General features: G+C 38.8%; 1 protein-coding gene across 1 annotated transcript in view; it reads left to right on the top strand.

The window, feature by feature from the left end:
• Positions 1-6197: 6197 nt before the first annotated feature.
• The window catches only part of pard6gb (par-6 family cell polarity regulator gamma b), a 40592-nt gene continuing 27596 nt past the window's right edge, over positions 6198-19193 (top strand). Inside the window, exons 1-2 of the mRNA XM_059350848.1 lie at positions 6198-6537; positions 13148-13370. Of these exons, the coding sequence (XP_059206831.1) occupies positions 6466-6537; positions 13148-13370 (295 nt within the window). The 5' untranslated portion in view covers positions 6198-6465. The remainder of the gene's footprint in view (positions 6538-13147; positions 13371-19193) is intronic.

Genomic DNA, 19193 nt, shown 5'->3' with positions numbered 1-19193 from the left:
TGAGCAGTCGTCCTTCCAAAAATTGTGTTATATTTTACCCAGGGCTGTAGTACTCGAGTCAGATCTTAAGTCCACTTTTTTTTAATTTAAGTCTGGCACTTGTCTTGGACTCGGATTTGTCTCATGGGGCTCGACTATTGGTCAAGTGGCTGTGGATTCAGGATCAGTTGTATAAAACGTAAACTGATTGGCTGATTCTACCAACATGATGCGTTAGATTAGTTTAATGTTAGAAGATTTTAAAAAATCTTGTTTTTATATATGTTATTTCTGTCCATCCTTACCCATTAATCACTATTTTAGCACTGAAAAGACACTAGTGCATATTATGGCCATAAACAGGGCTCGATTTGCTTGATTTGACTTGGTCTTTACTGCCTTTAGACTGGACCTGGTTAGGAGTTGGCCTTGACTGGTTTCACCAACGTATAAAATTTTATGATTATCTTCTTTTTTTTCTCCCTCCCTCCTCCCTCTGTCTCATTTTACATCTTCAGTGTCATTCTTGGCTCTCCCATTTCTTTTCTCAAAACCATCTGTCCCCCTGGCTGGACCAGAGAAAAACAGCTTTTTTCTCAGAGCGATTTATTTTTTCTATGTTTGCTCAATTGCAATACAGTCCAAAAGCCAATGTTCTATTTCTGCTGCAGGAAAAACAACGCATGTGTGTGTATGCATGTTGCAATGTCAACAAACCTAAACGCTGTGGGACATGATGCAGACATATTTAGGTAGGAGGTGAAGAAACATGCTTTGTAATTGTTGTCAGTGCTGACAAAGCCCTTTGAATCAAGAGAGGATCTATTGTATGTGCTTTCTGTGGGTATCTGCTGACCTCTGCCGGTCATATGTGGGATTACTGCATCAGGGAGGAGAAAAATTAATGTTGAGGTTTATCCACCAAATGTATCCACACACTAATTAGGGCCACGGGGCAATCGCACCTCTGGGTGAACCACTGGCCCCTGTCAAAAAACAAATTTGAAAACTGCACTCCAGGCTGCAAATTCCATTCTACAGAAATAATTTATACATAGAAACATAGGAAAATTTGTCTTCTCACTCACAATCCTCTGGTAAAGCTGTCAGAGTTATAGTTTGGGCGTAGGACGCACAGATGCGCCACCAACACGCACCAACAGCCCCATTGACTCCCATATTAAAAACACAGAAAGATTTCTGTAGAAAAGCATATTTAACAGTTTTTTCAGATCGCTCTAACAAAGCAATTTCTTAATTTTTCTTCACAAAAAACATATGTAGCTGTTCAGGAAGAACTCAGGACGCACAAAGTGAAGTCGGATCAATGATAGGTATTATGGTTTTGCCAAAAATGCTTTCTGTTCGAGGCCAGAAATTCCAGTCTGTCCACCTCTGCTGTCACTGTGCCGGAACATTCTACAGCGGCAGTTAATTTTGGTTGATTGCTCTGCTCTGATTGGTCGACCCAAAAGCTTTGATCCTTTGATCCTTTTATCTATCTCTCACAGAAAGAGAGAACCAGACACAGACACACACACACACACACACGCACACGTAACTTTATGTGATTTTAGTTACACACACACACATGCGCGTGTAAGCGCGCAGACTCCTCCAGATACACATGTTTCACACACACACACACACACACACACACACACACACACATATTTTTAGGTATAAAGGGCATAGGTTGCTGTATAAATAAATTGAAAAGGAATGCTTGTTGTAGGTGTGCTCCTTGTATATAATATAGTATCATAACATTACTAGTATTATTATGAAACCCTGAATGCACCTACTGTTAAAAAACAACATACCTATACTCATATACATGTTATATTATAAATTAATTTTTCTTTTTTTCTATTATTTAGGCTTTATTTTATGTTTTTATTGTCCTCACTGTCAGACTGAGTCGTAAGCAGTTGTGGAAGAAGTATTCAGACCTTTTCCTTCAGTAAGTTAGTTAAAGCCCTGTATTCAAAATGTAACTTAAGTAAAAGTATTAGCATCCAAATATGCTTCGTATTATGCAGAATGGCACATTTCAGAATAATATACTGAATATCATATTATTAGTTTTTAATTACTTATTAACTTTAATGTTGCAGCTGGTAAAGGTGGAGCTCTTTTTAATTACTTTATATATTGTGAGGTAGCTTAAGCTATAATAATACATTACAATTTATTCATTTATCATATTTTGGATTAACCATTAGAATAAAATAACTAAGGTTACCACATAAATGTGCGTAAGTATAAAAAAATACAAAATTTAGTGAAGAGTATGAGCTTAAAGTAGCAAAAAATTATAAATGGTGTGGTAAAAATAAAGTTAAAGTAGCTCCAAACTGTTAGAAAAGGACAGTACAGAAACAAATCTAAATGGCCTAAAAAGAAGATGAAGACTAGTAGATGATGGATAAGGATCCATAAAACATGCTCATTTCTAGATATTGTTTACAAATGAATCACTAGCACAATAATTTTGTGAAAAACTTACACAGTCCAGACTGTTTCATGTCCCTCTACACTGCTGAGGGAATCTAATGGGAATATGTGCAATACTCAATAGTGGCCTTGAGTGGGCGCCATAAACTTGACTTCCAAATTTCTCTTAAATTCACACTAACTATCAAATTACATACAATTTATTTGTACAATGTACATTTACAAAACATAATTCAATCAGTTGTCATCTCCTCATATCAGATCACCTCACATTTTATTATGTATACAGTTTAATGCTGCAATGATGTAATTTAAATCAGTGACTAATTAAGCTTCCTGATCTTTCATAGAAGTGAGCAATAGAGTCTATAGTGAGTCTATAGCTCCAACAATTAGTCTTTTAACTGATCATTGATCAACAAGAAATTAATTGGCAACTATTTTAACAATCAGATCATCATTTTAGTATTTTTAATCAATAAAGACAAAAATATGCTGGTTTCATGCTCCCCAAATGTGAGTTTTGATGTTTTTAATTGTTATACATGATATTAAACTGCATATATTTGGGTTTTTGGAGTGTTGGTCGGATAAAACACAATATTTAAAGATACTGTGAAATCAAACAGGGCATGTTTGACCATGTTCTGCCATGTTATTAACAAAATGATTTATCAAATGACCAAAAAAAATAATGGGAAGATTTATTGATAATGGAAAAAAATCAAAACCTTTTTGTGTCTTTTTATTGATAAAGGTTAAAAACATAATGAGCTCCACATCATAGTTATTGTCAACAATTGGAAAATCTGAGATCAAAGGGGCAGAACATTATCAGTTTCACTAGAAAAAAAAACATGATGTATGATTCTATGAAGCCAAAATTAGCTCTGCAGCCATTAATGGGATAAAAACAAAGATATCAATCTACCGGAACTAGATGAGGACCACCACAAAAAACAGATAGGAAACACTGTTTCACCCTCCGTGTTTATGGTTTAAGTGAAACCAGCATCTGACAGTGTACTTAGTGGGTTTCTGTGGTCAACGCATTCCTCTGGTGAGTAAACAAGCAATAGTTGCAGCTACTGTGGGGCATTGCAAACAGCAGCTGTTGTACACAGGCGGCCTCAGGGGCCCAGGAATGTTGTTAAAGCAGGACAGCAGTCAGGAGGGACTGCCTCTTCACACAGAGGCCTCCAGGGAAATGCTGTGGACTTTTTGGGGGGATTGAACCTGCACAACATTTATCCATCATGTTCCAGCGACAATTACGCCTAAGTGATGCTTAAGAATTGCTGCAAATTGGACTTAACGCTTCATGGTGAAGTAGTCAGAAGCTACAAGCTCTAACATGTAGAAACTCTGAAGATGTTTTGTCACATATAACGTATAAGAAATAAACCACAGCAATGGCACTTTTCTGTAATAAAACCCAATTAAGTTATAATTGGCGCAGTAAGGTTGCTGTAATTAGTTATAATATGGACCAGGCCTGTCTGACAAGCTGCTCAAGTGATTATAGATAATAGATGGTAACAGATAATGAGCTGTTACCTTCACATCATATCCATTTATGTTTGTATCTACATAGCAGAGCATGTCTGGGTACTGGATAGAATAGATAAGATATTGTTTATATGAGGAGCATGACATGTTTTCACTCCTTGTGAATTAAAAGTGAGAATACATATCAATTTCCTTGCCTTGTTTAAATAAAATGGACTCAACTGAACACATTGTAATGAAGGAAAAGTATAACCAATTACAGAGATAATACTAGAGTCATGTCAAACATTTCATTATTGTAAAACATGTTTGTACCAGCAGACAGACACACACACACACACACACACACACACACACACACACACTCCTAGAATTAAATCACACATGAGACTTGAATGGCCCTGCACAGGATTTGTCTAAACTAAAACGTGCCTGAAAATATTTGGGGTTTCATTTTATTTTTATTTAAAATGTTCTCCATATTCCATTACAATCAACTACCTGTCCTTTTAACCAGAGCCTTTAAAAACATTTGCTGGGAAATGCGTCCTCTGGCGCACTGGAGGACCAGTGTGCGTGATGTTGCCTTCAAGTGCTATCGGAAATTTTAGATTTACTAGGAAAGTGTCATAAACGACCAAAAAATGGTATGGGTAGGATTAAGGAACTACAGGACCAGAGATATACTTGCTGTTAACTATGTGTTTGAGTGTCCTGCGTCTGTTTGGAGCATTGGTTGTGCAAACCGCACAGACAAGGACAGTGTAGGAGCAGTAGGCTACTCACCATTTTCACAGCCTGCTTGATTGAACAGCCTATGTGACATCCAGGCAGGAAGCTGCTGTGACTTTTTCTACCATAATCTAGAGATAAACATTACAGCAGTGACAGTTCTGAAGCTTCAAGTATCTTTGAATATACTAAGCTCCCGAGCAGTTGCCATGTTGTTATTAACATCCTGCAAAATGCAGTTTTTTCGATTAGTTCTGTCTTATGCTGTGTGCCCTCTAGTGAAAACCTCCAGTAACACACATTGTACACAAGACAAGTATGTGAATAAAACAGCCAGCTGTGTAGCCGAGACAATGGTTGAACAGAATGTATGTCTCCTGCCTGAGTCTAAGTTAAGTTCATTCATAGGCCTGCGTTGGAAAATGTGAGGAATTTTAATTTTAGTGCTCCATTTTCATCACAAGATGCTTTGTGCCACATAACTGATTTGCTAAATGTAACTTCTCTAGTAGTAAAGAATGAGAGTTTGACGATTAATTAAAATATATATTTTTATATAAATGATCATTTTAGCCATATAATACATGCATATATATAATTGATTGTTCATGTTTAGTCTTCATTTTTTATTGTTTATTTTAAATACACATGTTAATACCTATCGCAAACTCAACTACAGTTTTCAGACTTTTACAAGATACAAGATACACCTAACAATGTTTTATTTTTCCATGATCACATCATTTTATATTTCCTCTTTAAAAAGCTATTTTATTTTTATTTTATTGCTGTTTTATTTCAACTTTATTGCTACTACACATTTAAATGGGCTTGTTTTAATATTGTCATTTCAGTATTGGTATATGCACCTCCATATATTTTGCACTTTTATCAGTTTTAAATTTAAGAGTTTGTTTTTTATTGGCAGTTTTTTCTGCTTAATATGCAATTATTTATTGTATGTGTATTTTATTTGTTTGTGTGTGTGGCAATTTCATTTTTTTTTATTCATACAAGCGTAATTCTCTAATCCACATTTTACTTATTCATATACAAACGTATTTCTTTAGTTTCACACATGCATCTTTAAGTTTATGTATAGGCTCAGGGCTGATTAACATATGTGCTCTCATGTCCCTGCTTTATATATGGGGATTAGTATGTGTCATATATGCGTTTTACGATTTGTATTTCTTATTTTGTAAATATTTCAGTCGGGAAATTATTTTGTGCTTATTTTCAATTATTATTAGTATTGGTATTATTATTATTATTATTGTTGTTTTGTTATTGTTGTTGTTGTTGTTGTGATTATTATTATTATTATTATTATTATTATTATTATTATTATTATAACATGTTACTATCGTTTTAAGGCTATTATTAATAGTTATTTTAGTCAGCTCTCACATGCGGTAATAGGGCTACTGTGAGATCCTGTATGATGAAGCTGGGGATTCCGAGCATTCAGTGAAAGCCTCTTAGGATCCCATTTTTTAGGAGGGCTGATGTCATTTCAAAACTTAACTCGCACTCCCAAGTCAACGCGGCGAGTTGCTCACCTCTTCTCCTCCTGTAAAGTTCTCTCTTCTGTGTGACGGAGAGCGTTAAAAAAGAAAAACTTCAGGAGGTGAAATAAACGAAAGGAGACACAAACTTCTCTACGCGAAACGAAGCAGGAGGATTTTAAAACCAGAAACCCCGGGACCAGAGCCCCTCTTTCTGCGGGCAAAGGCGGCTCAACTTTTTTCTTCTTTTTTTTTTTTTTTTAAACTGCAACCACAAAAAATGAATCGGAGCTTTAATAAGTCGCAACCTCTGCGGAATGCGGATTGTAACGCCGTGGAAGTGAAAAGCAAGGTGAGCGTTGAGTCTTTTGAAGGCTCTGTAAATGGGGATTTGGGCAGAAAATAACGAGTTCACATGGTCGTCCCGTAACGGAGCTGGAGAGCTGCTCGGACAAACTGTGTGCAACCAACGCAGATTTTCTTTTCTCAACAACAAAACTCTGATCTAGTTCACTAAAGATCCACTGGATGCACCAGTTTGTGTTATCTTTCTGTAATTTGCACTGATTCTTGTCTTCTCATTTCCGAGCATGCAGATTGTGCTGATTTGGCTCTTTCCCTCTCTGTCACGAAGCTGATGGGAAAAACTGGTTTGACATTGTAGCATTACTTACAATAAGAAGGTGTTATCTGTTTATATCGGAGGCTTTTTGCAACATTGTTCGCTTGGTCACTGCGGGTTTTGCGCTACATTCAGCATACTCATTGTTTTGGTTACTTTGTGTGAGGCTGACAGTGTAATAGCTGCATAAATTTAGTTAACCAGCAAGTAAATGACCAAAGTTATAAACCAATTATGTAATGTAGACCACCAATTCATGCAAAATGTGTCTATTTTCTGGGTAAAACCTCATCAAATTCATTAAACCTTGGATAAAAGTTGTTAAGAGGCTAAAAAAAACCCTTATTTCTTAATAGTTTGGTTCAGAATTAATCACTATGTATAGTGATCTAAATCACAAACTGATATTATACCGATTATTTGGATAATGATGCCATATTTGTGATATCACAAAGTCTGCCAATATACAATCTTTATTCAAATTGGGGGCCTGTGATCAATATAAGACACAGTTATAGTTATATTAACTCACAAAAAGCAAATACTTTTCTTCTGAGCTCTCTCAGACATTTATATGGTAAAATATCTATTATTTTTTTATTAAAACGAATAAACACAGACCTCCTGCTTTTCACTTTAAAGTGGGAATTTTAATTCTTATATTTCCACGTTTTGATTTTGCATTGATGATATTGGACTTTTTATCATTGATGCAGATGAATAGATTACTATACTTCTACTGTTTACAGTGTGTGGGTTTAGCTAAAATCATCCCAGATAAACACATAACACTGTCTCCAATCTGAACAAACAGGGAACTATTTATAACTTAGCCTCTCAAGGACTTCTTGTTAGCAACATTTTTTCTCTAAATTCCATCGAAGTGACACCAACCGAGGCTGGTATTCATACGTATGTGTTTACACATGCCAGCACATGAGTGTGTCAGCACATGTATGAAGGATGAGTTCCTGAGTCACAGGCGACATGCCACATCGAGACGGACAACAGGTGACTCATGCTGTCCACAAGTCTTTTCACTTTTTAGTTTTGGCTGCTCGAGCAAGATACCACAGGCAAAAACGTGCAGATTTTGAGCCCTTTTTGCTTCTATTTCATGTCTTCTTTCAGATTAGTGGAAAGAAAACATCCAAAATACACATTAAATGTTTATTGACTATTTGAGTCTCTAGATTCCTCCTAAATTCACCTAAAGTTAGTATTACATAATGATGAATTTGCATATTTAAACACCTAAAAAAAGCTTGTAAAACACAGAATAGATTGAGATTGACATAATCGAGATGACAGATACTCTGACGGTGGGATGCTCGTCAGCATCACGTTGGAGCTGTGTTTTGTTTTTTGTCAGGGTGGGTTTGGTGTTTGCCCCACAGAGACAGGAGTGGTCAGTGTTTGTAGGTGGGAGTGACGTGCCAGGGCTGCATGGCCAGAACGAGCAGGTTTAGCAGCGTCATCAGTGGCTGACTCACTGCTTTACAGCATCACATGTTTCCCTTTTTGGATCAGATAACTCATCACTCTTATCACGTCATTATGTTCTACTTCCTGTGGTTTTGTTATGAGCAGAACATTTAGCTGAGAAGCAACTGACCAAACCAGACTGACGGCTCAGAGTATTTGAATACCTGTACCAGGTAGCGCCATTGTGACCGCGTCTCCTTTTGAATGTGTAAAAGCAACAATTAGGAATTTCCTGAACACATTCTAACAGTTCTTATAACGTAGATATGATAATCTCTCCTTCCACCCTTGTATCAGCTGCACAGCTGATATCAGATTGAAACTGTTCTTTCAGTTTTACTATATAAACATTTTAATCGAAGCCAGTTATCTCAATGTGCTAAGACACAGTGAACAGGACTTACTGTAGATTTCTTTGTGCAGAAATGTTTACTTAGTGTCTCTAGAGGTCCTACTCATTTATTTCATGTGACAAAAATAAAAAAAAACAAAAGAAGGAATGCAAAGGAAATGCAAACGCCAAATTCCTAATATACATAAACTGTAATATTTGGACACTGTAAGATGTAGAAAACAAAAAAACACAATGCCTCAAATTCAGAGTGCATATTAGGAAAAAAAGTATCAGTTTCAAAATAGAATACACTTTTTTTGGATGCAACTTTTTTAGAATTTGGTTGCGCAAGAAGAACTCAATATTTATCACATATCCACCTCACAAACAACTATCCCAATTTTTTTTCTGTGCAACCCAAATATCCCCCCAGTGTCCATGAGATATATAATAAACAATGAAGTCACATTAACCCTACCAACACCTCCTCATCCCTCTACTCCTCTCCCACACAGCCTTACATGACCAGTTCATATTAGAGAATTAACTCCAACAAACAAGTGTCAGTCCTAAAGAAAACTTTACCAAAGTTAAAATTAAGCTTTCACATTCACTAGATTGCCAATGGTGGAGTGCCACTGGTGTGTTTGTGATGTACCTGGTTCTCACTGGTCAGCGTTTGTTTCTGTCGGAGGGGAAACTGTTCCCGTGATTAGCATATCAGGGATAACACTGGAGGTGTCTGGCTGCCTGTCGTGGAGCCTCGGCAAGGAGCTGGTTTCACTCACTTAAAGCTCTTATCAGAAACAGAGAGTGCTCCGGGATGTTGGGGGTTGGGGGTTGGGTGGGAACCCTCCCAGTGTCCTTGATGCATTTTAACTGCATGCTACGGCTCTAAGTTGTAGATAGTACCTGCTGGGTTTGGTTGATGGACGATGCCATTGTCCATTGCCAATAGCTCACAGTTCCAACAAATTGTGATATTTGGCCATGGACATTGTCATGTCAACTTGGTAGACATCACTAGAGGTGGGGGGGGGATCGATACAGCATAGTATCGCGATATTTTGCGTGGCAATATTATATCGATTCATGTATCAAAATTGTTTCGAGATTACAGCTACAGCTTTCGGGAGACTGTAGCAGCTAACTTTTAGGAATATACTGGAGATACTGGTATCACATGAAATTTGAAGATTAAGGGATCTATAGTGTCGGGAAGTTGTTGAAATAATGCTGCAAAGTTAGGGTTTTTTATGTTTCATTCCAAAAAATTTAGAGTAGTGAAGCTTATAGTTGAGGAAAGTTTGAGAAAATGCTGCAGTTGTTGATATCAGTTCACTTCAGTTTGACTGAATACTTTGTTGGTCAGTCTGTGGGTTGACTCTCATTGTGGAGAAGTAAAAAGACTGAAGTAAATAAAAAGACTGAAGAGAATTTTCTCTTATTTGACAAAACAAATCTTGATCAAAATACATTTTGTGGACACAAATAGCAGTTAAACAGTTAAATCGCAATATATTGTATTGCAATACTCACCATATCATCATTCCATATCGCAAAAGGCTTAAAATGGCCTCATGACTCAAGTATCAGGATAAAATCGTATCGTGGGGCCTCTGGTGGTTTACACCTCTAGACATCACCCAACCTGAGGTACTTGGTATAAGTTGTGTTAGCATCTCAATTGAGGTATTAAGAAACCGGATAGAAGTAGATTGAGTTAAAACTCTTCAGACTTGAATGATCAGAAAGCATCATCACAAGATTGTCAACCTTGCCAAACCTGCTATTTTTTAAGTTGCCGATACACTACGCTGTACAACGGACGAAGTGCAGATGTCCCTCAGTTTATTTGCCGTTGAAAAGATTCAGCGAGTGCGTTGCTGAAGATGATGTCATGACAGTTTAACTCACAGTCACGACGCAGATAAATGGGGAATCCAGCCTCCAATGAGTGGATACTATCCACAGTGGAAAAAACAGAAGAAAGGACATGCTATCAAAACTGATTTGAGTCGAACCAAACCATGCAGTGGAAACAAGGCCAGATTTTCAAGACCTTTTATTTTGAAAACATCAACATATTCTCAGTTTGAGGTCTGATCCGTTCCACAATGAGCTGCAGATCATATATTTATTCATCTTCTTAAATGGCAAGAACGAGTTGTCCCTGACTTACGGAGTATTGGGTAAGCCAGTGTTGATGAAAGACAGAAGTCAGTTATGTTCCTTTTTCTCCAGTGTGTCAGAGTTTAGTGTCTCCAGACGTGTTTCAACCTGTTGACATCACTTCGCCCTGATTGGCCGGGGGGACAGGTGATGTCACGTTCGTAGTGATGTATTCTTAGGTTTGTGTTCAGCATCAAGGCCCCGTGATCAATCGTCCCGTGTTCAGACTTGTTCATACCACAGAGTCCTGCTTGGGAAAACAGATTGTTCAGACTGATCGCGGTGCCAAGAGAACATTCAGATCAGAGCAATCACACAGTTACTGATATGCACAAGTATAATTATTATTCTGCAAGTCAAGTGTGGCATTCGCATTGAAGTCGTACAGTCTTAATTACAGTTCTGTCATGTGTCGGTTTCACTTTCCGAAATGTTAAGTACACCTACTCAAGACTGACGAACCTGTTTGTCAGCTTCTTGTGCCATCTTCTGATCTACGTTGAGTTTTATTAGCTGGATTCTGAGATCCGCTTGCAAAACGCAGGTTCACATGTGTGCCTTTTGTTGCCTTCAGTGAATCTGGCAGCACACCACACACCCGCCTGGCACCCCCCTCGTCCCCTAACACGCCTCCTCTTAAATTCATATGTCATCTTCTAATTACAGAGCTGCTTAATGTATCCCCCGCTCTTCTTCTTTTCCTCCCTGTCAGTATGCTGCTACTCTCTTCTGCTTCTCTGTCAGCAGTTTTGCTCTCCCTCCTCCTCCTCCTCCTGCACCATGATCATCATCTCTTCTCCTCTGCTGTGAGCTGATGATTACAGTTACAAACAGCACCTTCGTCTACAAATTACCGCTGTGATTCAGACTCTGCTGCTCCTTCAATTGTGTGTTTTTGTGGTTTCTGGAGCTTTTGTGCTCCTGTCGTATTTCTGCTCCTCAAGTCCATTCTTGTCTCTGAGTCACATGATGACCCCGCAGTGACCTTCAGCCGCGCTCTCATTGGTGGTTCTGTGACCTAGCCGGGAAAGCTGCAGCACAATTGTTCAAGTCCATGCTCCTGTGTGTAAACGGTGGGAGGGAGGCGGAGCTGCCAGACACTGTCATTTCTGTATACTGAGGCGGATTACTCATCCACCTGTATTGTTCTATTGTGCAGTGCTGTCTTCCCTTTTCCTGCTGTTTTCTTGGTCAAAAGAACACATGATGTGCAGGTCGTATTTATTTTTGTAATAATTCGATCTTGTTGGGAACTAAGCTGCAGGGTTTCCACCAGGAAATTGTTCAGCTCAGATAGTTAGCAACACCGATCCTGATGATGCATCCCTTCTTGTGATTAGTGCTGCAACAGAAAATGCTGTTTTCAGTCGATCTTTTCTTTCTTTTTCATCCTATTAAACTTTATATCTTAGGGTTTTTTTTCTGACAAGATATTCAAATGCATCACCTGGATATTACTGAAGTAAAAGAACAAAAGTATCAGCATCAAAATGTATAGTAAGTAAAAAGTAAAAGTGCTCATTATGAAGAATGGCTTCACTCAGAGTGTTGAATATATTCGAAATAAATTATTTTATTATTATTATTGATGCATTTATGTAAGCATATGTTTATTATTATCCAGGCAGTATTCAACTTTTCAATTTAACTACTTAATATACTGTTATGTGGTATAAACATGCATAATAATTTTAAATTGATCATGTTTTTTATGTTAAAACTCAACCTCAAAAGTAGTTAAAGCTGTCAGCTAAATGTAGTGGAGTTAAAAGTACAATATTTGCCCCTAAAATGTGGTGAAGTGGAAGTAAAAAGTTGCATAAAATTGAAATACATAAGTAAAGTACACATACCTCAAAATTAGTAATAAGTACAGTACTTGAGTAAATGTACTTAGTTACATTTCACCACTGCCTACTTAAGTTTAGGTTGTGGTTCTCTTTTTGAGAACTGCACATCTTAACTATCTTGGAAAAAGTTGATCCCACTCTCATGTCTGTACTTCAGGACTGTGGCTTCACAATTGCAGCACAGATACTTGAGCAGTACCAATGTGACTATCAAACTCTTCCTATGGTCGGCAGAGTAAACGTATACCCATGATGTTGCTCTGACTGTGTTCAAATCAGTTTTTCACAGAGTCGCAGCGACTGGAAACAGCTTCCCCTGTGCCATACTGAACATAAGGTCATGACCGCGACTGTCACAGAGCTCAGCCAGCAGACTTCCACCCTGTTAGTTTTATGTGTGCCAGTCAGATGGTTTAGATAAGTGCATGAGGTCGGACATCCCTGTTTCCTTTTCCTGTTTGTTTTTAACGTCCCCTCTCTCTTTTGATCTTCTCTGCAGTATGGGGCGGAGTTTCGCCGCTTCTCGGTGGACCGGGTCAAGCCCGGCAAGTTTGAGGAGTTTTACAAGCTCATCCTGCACATTCATCGCATCGCCAACATGGAGGTGATGATCGGCTACGCTGACATCCACGGCGACCTGCTGCCGATCAATAACGACGACAACTTCTGCAAGGCGGTGTCGACGGCTCATCCACTGCTCAGGATCTTCATACAGAGACAAGGTAGGTTCTTTAAAAAGTCCCTTTGGCTCTTATAATAATTATTACGCAACAGGAATCAAGCTTACTGTTTCTTTTTCTCCAATATCAGAATCCTAAATCTCCTTAAACCGGTTGTTGGTTTAAATAAACACTGAGTCAGTATTGGCTTTCAAATATCCTGCAACTGGTAGAGCTATAAAACAATCATCTACAATAACTGCAATAACTGCATCCGGAGCTGCAATTATAGTGCTGACTTGAATCAAGTTTCCCCACAGCATATTTCCTCATCCAATTATGCCTCTTTTCCCGCTATGGGAGCTCAAGGCCTTTTTGTTTACTTCATGCGAGGCTTTCTGTGTGTGTCTGTATGTGTGTTGTTGTGTTTCCTGCTCTCTTATTGGCTGGATCTGCCTCAGTCTGTGTCTGTCTGCCTGGCTAAGTCCTGTGTCTTATCCAGAGGAAGGGCTCACAGGCAGATGAACACACACACACACACACAAAAACACATGCATGCACACACACACACACACACACACACACACAGACACACACACATATACACAGGCCGGTGCCTTGACAGCCCCATAGAAATCAGGTCATTGAGCAAAGCCTGTATCCCGGCATACCAGACATTACTGAGAGACAAAAGATCTGCATGAAAAGAGAGACTCCTTACTGAGCTCCCTCCGTGTGTGTGTGTGTGTGTGTGTGTGTGTGTGTGTGTGTGTGTGTGTGTGTGTGTGTGTGTGTGTGTGTGTGTGTGTGTGTGTGTGTGTGTGTGTGTGTGTGTGTGTGTGTGTGTGTGTGTGTGTGTGTCTGTGTGTGTGTGTGTGTGTGTGTGCATGTGTATTTGTTCAAAGACAACACCACGGTACCCTGAATGGAAACCAGTCCTAGTCTCTCTCTCTCTCTTTCCCTCTCCATCTCTCTCTCATTGATCCTAAGTCTGGAGTGGGCCTTGACTGCCTGCCAGCCAGCCAGCGAGCATACAAATGAATCTATCACCATTCACATCTATTCATACCCTCAATCCTTCCTGGAATGTCCCTCGCTCGGTTGTGTAATGAACATGTACACTCCAGGGTATTGTTTTAATTGTCGTCCAGTGGTTCAAACACAAAAGCTAGCCACCGTGCGGTGAATTATCTTGTTGCAGATTCTGCAGCAAGAAATGGTGTTTGGATCGTCAAGAGGCCCCACCAGACTCCAACACTGTGTGATTCACTGTTCTGAGAGCTGATATGGCTGCAGCTGAATTACCTCATTGTATTGATAAGACCTCAGCAAAAGATGTCAAATGTAAAAAAAAATGAAGGATGGATGGTTAACTGAGATTTTAATATATGGTAGCACTGTATAAAACACTGTAGGGAATCTTTAATATGTCCAGGTACATCTCAATAAATTAGAACATAAAAGAATAGTTTATTTATGTCAGTAATTCAATAAAAAAAAGTGGAAATAACACATTATATAGATCCATTACACACAGAATGAAACATTTTATGTCGTAATTTATTTAATTTCTTCTAATTATTATGATTTTGGCGCTAACTTGTAGCCTGGCTAACACCAGACCAAATCTCAAATGAGATTTGGTCTGGACACTAGCCGTTCATTTCTCCGTAGAGGAGGTGTGGTTTGCGATCCTTTGTGTGGTTTGCACCCACACTTTTTGATCATAAAACTTGCTATTGCTATTCTATAAAAAAATAATTCTATCAGGCCATTTTATAAGTAATATGTGAATTATATATTACATTTCCTGACTTTACCTAAGCCATGTTTTCATGCTAACTCAGAATCAGGTCTGGACATCTGGAGCTGTCCTTTAACACAACACACAACAGGAGATTGTATCATGTACTGGAAATACTCTGTTTGGTGTGATGGCTGCAGGAGGCAGGACGTGATGCAAAAGTACACTATGGTTCTAAATGTCAATGTCTTTTAAACATTTTACCAGAAATAAGACAGCATTCATTCTTTTGCAAACTCACAGGAAGTCCCTCCTCCAAATTATGTGTTAATTAGGTTTAATGAAAAAATTCCTGAGATACTTCCCTTCCCTCTCACTAATCTTGCACCCACACTTTTAGTTATAACCACGCATGCCTGAGACCCTTTTTTTCCTACATATCCATGAATGCAAGGAGTCTGACCCTGTCTTTTGCTGCGAGATGTGACAAACAGTCATGGAAAAAATATTAGACCACCCTTGTTTTGTTCAGTTTCTTATGTTTTGTTCTCATTTTTATGCCTGGTACAACTAAAGGTACATTTAGACAAATATAATGATAAGCTCATAAATGTTAAGCTCATAAGAGTTTAATTTAAGAGCTGATATGTAGCCATTTTCCATGGTTTTCTTGATGATTATTTTGGTTAATATAAAAAAAATGGCTAGATATTAGCATTGAAGGAAAAGGGTTGTCTAATAATTTTTTCATGACTGTATATCAATCCTTTACATCCAGCTGGGGTGTTTCTAATGAGATGAGTTATGTGGCAAACTTTATGATAGATCACTTTTCTTTACCTGTTTCCCTTCTTGCTAATTTCTGGAATACCTAACACCAATACACCATAAAGCACCAGAGTTACAGACCCCTATGAAGGGACCTGTATACTGTTATTGTTGTGATGTAAACACAGCACTGATGTGCTTTAGGGGAATGTGCACTGCTGTGAGTGATGCTGAGGCAGCCTGAGCATCTCAGGCCTCACTGCGGCCTATTGTTAGTCACCAGACAAAGAGGTGTGTGTGTCTCACTGTGAGTACCTCATGTCTCAGAAGAGCTGCCCAGTACCCAGTTTGCTACAGGCACGAGAAAGTATGTTTGTGATAATGACTGTATCAGTCAGTACCAGCCTGTTAGTACAGGTCATTAGTGGTGTCACCGTGTAGCTCCTCCGTCTGGGTCAGCAGACCACCCCAGATGAAAGAAAAGGCTTCACACACGCGTATAAAGACACAGTGAGTCACCCCTCGAATACAGAATGGACAGTTTGTGTCGTAACTTACACTGGACTGGTCTTTCACATGCATATAAGTGCAAAAAGAAAAGAAAAAAACACATTTAATTTGGCTGCCACCCCTGACAGCTCAGCCCACAAAGTTTATATGTCTCTCTTTATTTCCATTTAAAGTCATCTTGGAGCACATTTGAAAGAAAGTTGTTACAATGTATAAAACGTGCTCTTTCAAAATAAGCTGCCACATAGAACAGAATGTTAAAAAGCCTCAAGCTCATGGATACATTGTACAATAAGAGCTTTTGAAGGCTTTCATAAAAGTTAAAGATGAAACGGAGTAAGAGACGGGAGGAAAAAGGGAGGAAAGTTTGAGTAAGAGTGGGAGAAATGTCCCTCTCGTCCACCCCGAGATCAGACAAGAGACAAGTTTCAGCCCTGTGTGTCTGCGTGTGTACTTTTGTCCCTTTAACAATAGGTATTGCAGCGTGTGGGTCTCTTTTATCTACCTGACACCCCCCTTCCAGGCTTAGACTGCCATTGTTGGTGCGATCTGTCGAGCACGTGCAGCAGTAATCCAGCTGATGTTACCTGTTTCTCCCTGTGGGGAGCTTCACCTACAGAACAGAGGCTTAAACTGTGTGGTTTATTCTCAACAATGCACACAAGCCTCACAGCTTGATGATTGCACAGTGCTCAGTCAAAGCAGGAGGAAGTTAAAGGATGACATGCTTTGAGCTAGAACATTTTGATATATTTCACTTTAACTGGGTTTACTCTAGAGGTGGGGGAAATTATTTGGCCATGGCGATGTCATGTCAACATCACTAGAGGTGGGGGAAAAAATTGATACAGCATAGTATCACGATATTTTGTGTGGCAATATTATATCGATTCATGGCCGCCAAGTGTCGATATTTAGCATTCCGATGGCCGGTTGGCCGCCAGTATTTTTTTTGTTTTTGCTTTTAGGAATATACTGGAGATACTGGTATCGTATGAATCCAGTAGATCTGAAGAATCTATAGGCACCATGTGTCAGGATCGTGTCTGGAAGTTGTTGAAATAACGCTGCAAAGTTATGCTTTTTTTATGTTCATTCAAAAAAAAATTCAGAGCAGTGAAGCTTAAAGTTGAGGAAAGTTTGAGAAAATGCTGCAGTTGTTGTCGTCCATACGTGTTTATCAGTTTAGTTCAATCTGACTGAACACTTTGTTGGTCAGTCTGGGTTTGACTCATTGAGGAGAAATAAAAAGACTGAAGTGAGATGAATAGACTGAGAATTTTCTCTTATTTGACAAAACAATTCTTGATTGAATTTAATTTTGTGCACACAAAATGCAGTTAAACTGTTAAATCACAATAAATTGTATCAATACTCACCATATCGCAAAATGCTTAAAACTAGCAATAATGTCGTATCGTCACTAAAGTATCGGGATTAAATCGTATCGTGGGGCCTCTGCTGGTTCACGCGTCTAGTTTACTCCATTGGAATGCACATTGATGAAAACAGCAAATGGCATTAATCTGGTTGCGCTGACTGTAGAAACATACGTATCACATGCAATCTGTTTCTGTTCCAATTATTAAAATAAAAGATAAAAATAGAAAGCTTATCTTGCAGTTGGATTTGGCCCCAGTGCTCCCAGTAGCAGCAAAATACAGCTCAAATCTGCAGCCTCTACTGTTTTTACTTGAAGCTCTTTTTGAAGGTGATCTGGGGAGCCAACAATGTGAAAAAACCTGCAGTGAAAAATATCAGTTTGTAGACAGAGATGATGGGGGGGAGGGTAGTCACTTCACAGAGGGAAGTTTTGTACTGGGACTACATTTCTCATGCAGGCACAATCAGGAGGGGGGGAGGGGCGGGCAGGCGGGCAAGTGATGGGAAGAAATGGGACGCATCAAAAGATTTGCGAGCAAAGAGGAGTGCAGCTCTGTATGTGGAGGTGGACTTCTTGTACGCTTCAATGTGTGGGCGTGATTGTAGTGGCTCAGTCATGTGTGGTCATCTGATGATTGATGTGAGATTGGGGTCACATATACAGCTCTGTGCTTGGGAATTAGTTTCTACATGTTTGTACAGAGGGGGGAAATACTATATAATACCCTTATATTGACTCAGCTTTTAGTTTCCTGTTACATACATTTAGTTCCAAGTGATTTTCCCTGCTGCGCCCGACTCATTCTGATCAGAGGCATGGTGAACTTACTCAGCTAGATAGTGTGACATTTTTAAATGTTTATCTAGGGAAACTACTGGAAGTACTGACTGTTCATTCATACTCTGTCTCTTGTGCAAAATGATGCAAATTAGTATAAAGATAAGAAAGGGAGAGCTGCCTACACAGATATTTACAGCAAAGATAACTGGCACAGAGCCGAATAAATTTCTACATTTCACCAGCATCTTTTACTGTTATGACGTTAAAGATGAAAAGTAAATGAGCCCTGTTAGTAAAAACACTGGATGGAATATGTCTTATTCATTCCCACATATCTATTTTTGGAATATGACCTGTGAATGGAGGTTGTTAATGCGCTAAAAGGCTTTTGCAGCTGGCAAAGTCTGACACTTTCTAGCAGGCATAGCTGCTAATTTCCACACCACAATAATGACTGTACTAATCTTTATAATAGTCTTTTATGAAGCACAATGGAAGGAAAGCAGGGTTCAAATAAGGACTTGTGTATAAAAGTCCATTTGAATTTTACCTATAACTACACTAATGGTCGACAGTGATCCAAGCAAAACAACAAGCCTGTTTTTGAAAGCTTATTTTGGGGGGTAAAATGGAGTTGTTTTTGCAGACAGTGCCAGTGGCCTGCACACAGACTAAACTTTCAACAAAGAGAAGAGACCCC

Source organism: Centropristis striata, chromosome 14 (assembly GCF_030273125.1).
Source record: "Centropristis striata isolate RG_2023a ecotype Rhode Island chromosome 14, C.striata_1.0, whole genome shotgun sequence".
NCBI classification, from domain to species: Eukaryota; Metazoa; Chordata; class Actinopteri; order Perciformes; family Serranidae; genus Centropristis; species Centropristis striata.
This window is presented reverse-complemented; position numbering and strand designations above follow the sequence as displayed.